This window comes from Phaeoacremonium minimum (assembly GCF_000392275.1).
Source record: "Phaeoacremonium minimum UCRPA7 unplaced genomic scaffold PA7_03_scaffold_420, whole genome shotgun sequence".
Taxonomy (NCBI): domain Eukaryota; kingdom Fungi; phylum Ascomycota; class Sordariomycetes; order Togniniales; family Togniniaceae; genus Phaeoacremonium; species Phaeoacremonium minimum.
The window spans coordinates 145,580-152,720 of NW_006921322.1; the positions used below are offsets into that span (position 1 = coordinate 145,580).

The window sequence follows — 7,141 nt, forward strand, 5'->3', positions numbered from 1 at the left end:
AACCACCTACGGTTATTATACCAAAGTCATGGTAGTATTCAAGTCGCCATTCTGGGTCACCAAGGGATACTGCGGGCTGACACAATCTTTTGTCGGCCCAGCGTCTATCATCCGGGACACGAGTATCCCGGCTGACGGCAAGTTCGTCTTGACTTGTTTCATGGTGAGCGAACCTGGACGCGCATGGTCTAGATTGTCAACGGAAGATAGAGAAAGCAAGTTGTTGGATCAAATAGGTCAGCTTTTCAATCACCAGGACATGATACGGCAGGAATTCATTGAGATGATGGCTTATGAATGGACGAATGACGAGTTTGCTGGCTGGGGCTGTCCTTGCGCCTCGGTTGCACCAGGCGTACTGGATGCCGTTGGCAATGCTGTGCGTGAGCCGGCTGGGGACGTCCACTTCGTTGGCACTGAGACAGCTGGAGAGTGGAAGGGCTACATGGAAGGCGCCGTGCGTAGTGGAGAGCGAGGAGCTGCGGAAGTCATTGCTGACTTGAAGAAAGTAGTTGCTAAGCTATAATGTTGAGGCTCTGAAGTATGCAAAAGTAGCCTCGTTGTCTGTTCACTTTCATCAAAAAAAAACCAAAAAAAAAGGGTTGATCAAATAGCATTCACTTGCTACCAAGATTGACTACCTATGTGATCATCCGGGCTTCTTCACTATGACGCCTAGCACTAAACTAAGCCACTACTGGTGAGTTTGACCTGTCTTCATATTGTGGCAGAGCAGCACTGCCACCAAACCTGATCCCAACCGCTGGCAGTGCCACACCTCGGCCAGCGTCTCGAGTATACAATGACATCGTACCCAGGGCATCATGGCATCTCTTCAAAACAAAGACTCCGCTTGAACTTTTCAGTTTTATCTCGAGCTTGTATCGAGGACCGCAACAATGGATAAGTCCAGCGGATTCCCTCAGGATAAATCAGAGCCGCCGCCGTCATTTGAGGCGGCTACCAACGCAGGCGGACCATCGCAACCAGCCCCGTTCCGGACGCGCTTCGCCTGTGTTACGCTCAATCAAAGTGATCGCATCCGGTTCATCAACTTTCTTAATGATGATGTAGCCGCCCTTAGGGATGTGATCCAGACAACATGGCCCAAGGGCATTCAAGATTTCCGCAAATACGGACAAGCTGACGAGTTCAAGCTGCGCGGGTACCCATGGAGTTACGACTCAAGCGGAGACGACAGGTCGCGGCGGCTGGTACGCAGAATGCTCGAGGCACTCTTCGATCGAGGTTGGGTGCTACAGGCTGCCGTTGATCTCAGCAAGAAGGAGTACGATAAAGGTCTGTGTTCTGCATAGTGAATGGTTTTGGCCGTCTGATATATCCCACAAATGAGTTCACTGACGCGATAATAGACACTCTTGTCTTTCGATACCAATCACCGCCTCCACCACCCTGTGACTGGCTCAGCATCTCTTTTGATCGACACGATCGCCTCAAGCTCGTGGACACGCCGCCACCAGATCTAGCGGCGGCTATTCTAGGTATTTACGGGTCCAGTGTCTCCCGCCATGACATGAAACCCGGATGCTTCGAAATCAAATTCCATGGGTCACCATGGTGGCCATCAGGGGAAGAGACTGTCACTACGCGCTTGATGCTGCTACGACTACTCGAGGTTCTCGAGAGGTTTGGTTACAGCTTATACGCGAGCCTAGACATGATGAACAGTAGTGAAGGTCACGAAACAGACGTACTTGTCGTCCACAGGCAAAAGAATTGGGTACCCGGCACGCCGATATGGCATCGCTGAAAGTTTGGAGAAGACGTGATTGATCCAAGAGCATCTGAACTCGACACGAAAGCGTGATGGCGGGGGATAGCGATGCTGTTGTTCACAAACTACTTGTAGACTATTCTTAAAGATTCATCCACCAGTTCAAGCTGGCGAGCTGGTATTGTCCCGAAGAGGACCAAGGCGTACAGTATAGCATAGTGATTTACAGGCTCCTTCACTCGCTATAGTCAGTGACGCAGAGAGCTAACGCAGGCTCTCTACCCCGCAATACTCTCTCCACAGCGCCCTTCTGATGACTGATGACAAATGGCGAATTGCCTGACTCTGTTCGCGTGCATCGTGACTTACTACAATTACATGCCTGAACGACAAAAATCAAGTAAAATAGCTGGACGGCTTCGATTATCCAACGGATCCTCTTTCCTAGCGCTGGAGGTTACTGAAACAAGTTTATCGATATCGTTGACGAGAGGTGCTGTCTTCAGATTGTGGCAGACCGGCACAATGATGGATTTAGAATCCAGGAGCTTTTATCCAACATTGACGAGAAATGTTACGCCTACCACGAGCGGCTCTACCGTTGTGAGCTACACATCGACTGAGCCGCATGGTGGCCCGATTTTAACCCTCATTCATGGCTATCCTCAGTCAGCGTTCATGTAAGACTCACTGTTACAAGTCCATATTTCTTGCTGCCGCTAACGGATGTCTGCCCGTGGCCAGTTGGCGTCATGTAGGTGGTTCCTCCTTTCAAACCATGTAAGGCAAATGCGACTAATTCGACTTGTAGGTTGTGCCAGCTCTCGTCGGCAAGGTAGCTCTGTTCATCCCGGAGCTGCCTGGATATGGAATTAGCAGCCCGGCACACAAGCACTCCAAGCTTGACATTGGCAGAGCTCTCCTCGAGGCACTGGAGAAGACTTTTGACATTGGGAAGTCTTCGCCTCGGAACGTCATCCTCGGAGGACACGATCGAGGGGCGAGAATATGCCACAGGCTCGCAGTCTCACGGGCGGAGTTTACGTCTATCAACGTCGTTGCCACCATCCTATTAGACATTGTGCCGACCAAGATTCAGTGGGACAAGTTTCAAAATCCAGCGATTTGCCAAGGATATTATCACTGGCCCCTGCTTGCAAATGTTGACATCGCCGTTAAGTTGATATCTGCATACGGCGGCGCGCAGTGGTGTCGCGATGCACATTCACGGCTTGCCAGTAGCGAGGAGGGTGCTCGGCGAATCCAATCAGGCAATGCGGTGGATGTATATGCAGCATTGTTCGACAAGGAGGAAACATTACGATACAGCGCCGAGGATTACGCCGCTGGTGCCGCTCCAGAGTATGCCGAACAGGTGGAGGATCAGAAGGCGGGGCGCAAGCTTGATGTTCCGACCATGGTGATGTTCTCAAAAGCAGGTCTCGGCTCGAGGATTGATGTGGCGGAGGAGTGGAGAGACTGGATCACAGCCGGAACCACTTACGAGCCTGTTCCTATCGGAAATGGTTACGGTCATTACCTCCCAGAGGAAGCTCATGATCTTGTTTCAGATCATATTCAGTCATTTATCCAAAAGTTTCTGTGAAGGACTCACGGGACTGGTCTCGGTAACATGAGTTATGGCCGAGGCTACCCATCTAGAGGACTATATAATAAGCTCTCTACTGATGCTTTGATTCTTTTGATCCTTTCAGTCAAACTTTCGGCATCCCTCATCCTCATCCTCTTCGTGGATTGGTTCTCGTGGGTCTATGTGTTTGTCTGGCGGCTTCGGTGTTGTCATCGGCGTTGTGCTCGTGAGATGATCATGAATTTTCAACCGTGAGCTGAGTGCGTCCACTAGACTGTCTATCATTGATTCTTGCATCTCCTTTCCAACGTCGATCCAGTCACGCATCTCCAACATTTCACGAACGCCCTCCCAATCCACTGGGCTTTCAGGCATTGTCGTATCAGCCATCCATGAACTCGAACGTGCCGGAAAGTCTGGGGCCTTCGCAAGAGTGCTTGCACTGTCCGTCCAAGCCGCGTCGGTGTTGGGATCATCGGTGGACAGGCGTAATCTCTTCTTGAGGCTCATAAAATCATTCATTCTCACCAGCTCCTGGGTCTCCTTCCCATCCTCGTCCTTTCGCCACTTTACAATCCCGTACTCGTTTGCGCCATACCAAAGCTCATACACGATGCCACCAGAAAACACGTGGGTCATTTCCGTTGAATAAATCGCGGAGGTTTCTTGGAATATTCGGGGGCGTATAGTGTTCGCCCCATACTCGGAGAAGAATACTGGAACATGGGCGTCGGAGAACCTCTCAACCTAGGCTGCATGTCAGTTTCACAGATGATCCCAAAAAGCAGGTAGAATTGCTCTGTCTTACGAGCCTATCGTAGCCTGAGATGGACATGGAGGCTTTGCCCGACCAACTGTAGCAATTGAACTAAATATTTGAAGTTTGTCAGCTGTAGAATGCAACTCAATCCAGCCGAGACTTACACAGAAGAAATCCAGAGCCTCATCTGGATCCCCAGCAGTAAAATAATCGAAGGATTGCCTGAGATACATGATAACATCAGCAGAGCTATAGCCCACGGGTAATTGCCTTTGACCAGAAATCCCGTGAGCCAAAGCCATGTATCTCTTCACGTCACGAGTGACGGCCCTAACCACGGGCGCAGCGATAGTCGAAGGTTGACTATTGATGACCTCGTTGGCGGGAATGACTCCGAGCGTGTTCGAGTAGGCTGCCATACAGTCGATGGTCTTGAAGTAGTGCTGCATAAGTGGGAATTGGTATGATTCGTATGGTGCTGCCCTGTTTATACATTGATATTTTCGCGGTGTAGAAAGGACCTGCCCCATGTCTCAATTATCGGTTGAAAGAGCAGGTGGGTTTACGTGATAGAATCTTACCACGAGAACATATATGCCGGCCTCTGCAAGAAGACGCATTGCTGCATCGTGTGGCTTCGTGTTGTCAATCTCGACTGTAGTTAGGTTAGTCCGGTGGCTAATTGTGTATTACCAAGGTTGGTCTCACAAACGAATACCGTATTCAGTCCCAGCTCCTTGAGGAGCTCTATGTCTCGCTTGAGGTCATCGAGACAGTCATCTGCAATCGGGTCCCGATGACGTGACTTGTAAGGCTTCTTGTGATCTTGATACACGATCCCCTTAATCATGAACTAAGATGCATTTCGCGTACTCGTTAGTCTTGCGGTAGACACTTGGAGGAATGGTGGTTGCATCGCCTTACTCGCTCGGTTCCCACCCAGAAATATCTGCCTCGTATCGACACCGACTGTAGAAGCTCCGCCATGGTTGCTGTTGTGTTTGGTTATATGGCACACATCAAGGCTTAAAGGAGGCTTCTTGAAGTAATATTGTGTGAATTGTGACTGACTGGAGTGGATCTACTTAGGCAACAGCGTATAAAATTAACCACGAAGGCAAAAAGGAGCCCTGTGACGTCAAGTGACACAGGTATCTTCGGCACTGATAGTCGCCGACAACCGAGCCCAAGCATACTACTAATATATGCCAGCAGCTCTGGTTCATAAGACCACCAAATAAAACACTTCTCTACGTTTAGATGGCCCATGATACTGTAACATTGGTCAACCGCTCCAAAGCCTCGAAGTCTCTTTCCTAAATCTAGAATGAACAAGAAAAAATGGACTGCTCAGACCGCCCTCGATCGGATGCGCTGCGACGCTAGTTCATATTTGCACTAACAGAATCAAGGTTGGCTATGATGAATGCTTCACAGCAGCGTGGCGTAGCAGTTGTCATGGAAGGGTATCGCTCTATTAATTTGGGTTTCAATCCGGTAAAGACAGAGTATTTCCATGCCGATGCAGTTACCTAACACTCAAACAAAATGTTCACGCAGCCGTTTCCCAATGGACACCGGCGCCATGCACTCCTAACACGTCTTTGATGGGAGTCAATGTCCTCCCGCCCACATCACCCCAGAGCCCTGTCACCTAAGTCCTCCAGCGCGAATGCACTTCTCGACCCAGTTTCTTGTCGGTGTCTTTGGCTGTTGCGTGACGCCCCAAGTCCGCCATGTACTTTCATCACTGGGTGTTTCCAATTCAGCAGCTGATGGTGCTCCCGATGGAACACGCAAAGCCGGAGCTATCGGCGCAAGCCTGCTTCCGGACTCTCTTCGCGTTTTGTGAAAGTAGCCAAGGCCATGGCTCTCGGTGGCATAAAGCGACAGGAGGGTGCCGTTCTGTCCGGCTGAGCCCATTGTATCCGTCTGAGAGCTATCGGACCAGTAAGTCCTGATTCTTGTGCCAGGATGCGGCTCAATTCGAGACTCTACAAGCTGTGGACCATTGGGATTGTTCTTGTACGCATCCGGGATGACGGGTACCGGAGGTTGTCCAGTGGTCGTGTCTGATCGGCTGACGGGTGTCACCCTCGGCGGATACTGCCCACGGAAGAAGCGTGCAATGGAATTTCGCAATCCCCGCAACGTTACAGGCTCAGGCTCAGGAAGAGGTGTGAATTTCTCGTCGATGAGATATCCATTGGGTCCGTATGTCGAATTGCCCTGTGGCCCTCCATTCTCAGCATCATATGCTGCACTCATCAGCTCATCCATGATCTTCGTGTCGGTCTTCCCATTGAGTCTCGGCTGATACTCTGATGGGAAAGATGACACTGAACCACCATCAGATCCAGGTAGAACGGCTACACTTTCAGCCTGAGCGCGTTTTCGATGCCGTCGCCACCGAAATGCAAAAAATAGAAAAGCAGCAAGCACGGCGACCGAAGCTGTCGTTGTGGTTAGCCGCAAAAGTTTCGATGTCTTTAATTTTTCCCGTCCTGGAATCGAACGAACTCACCAAGTACAGGAAGAACAACATGGATGCCCTTTCCTGGCGACCCTTCCGAGCTACTCTCAATTTTCTGGACGGAATTCTGCTCCTGTGCTCCTCCTGGTCCTGAGGTTGTTGTCGGCTCGGCACTGCTGAAAATTGACTGCGATACAGTTGGACTTGGGGTAGGTTGTGACTCGCTGCTGGAAGATGAAGAGGCCACCGAAGCCTGTGGAGCGGCCAGGGCTGATGTGACGGAGGTGGCCAGCGTGGTCGAGATAGTGGTGCTCGAAGGGAAGGTTGGCGTATGTGGGATTGCGGTGAGGGTTACGATATTGGCAGTGGAAGAAGCAGCCGGTCCGAGGGCCGGCGGTGGTGCCGTTGAAGAAGCTACCACTGCTGGCGGAAATTCCGTACTCGTCGGAGATGGTGACGATGCAACACTTGAGAAACCACCAACAGAGGATGCAGATGAGGGAGGAGACTCTGCTAATTCTGGCCCTTCTTCCTCAACCTCTACCTCCTCTCCTTCAGCAACTGCAGCTGCCGCACTCGATG

General features: G+C 50.8%; 1 protein-coding gene across 1 annotated transcript; it reads left to right on the forward strand.

The window, feature by feature from the left end:
* Positions 1-2,390: 2,390 nt before the first annotated feature.
* UCRPA7_5644 (putative alpha beta hydrolase protein) lies at positions 2,391-3,341 on the forward strand (the record flags this gene model as incomplete). The annotated part of the gene is made up of 2 exons (XM_007918189.1): positions 2,391-2,489; positions 2,547-3,341. The coding sequence occupies 2 exons, from the start codon at positions 2,391-2,393 to the stop codon at positions 3,339-3,341; spliced, it is 894 nt and encodes a 297-aa protein (XP_007916380.1).
* Between the last annotated feature and the right edge of the window lie 3,800 nt (positions 3,342-7,141).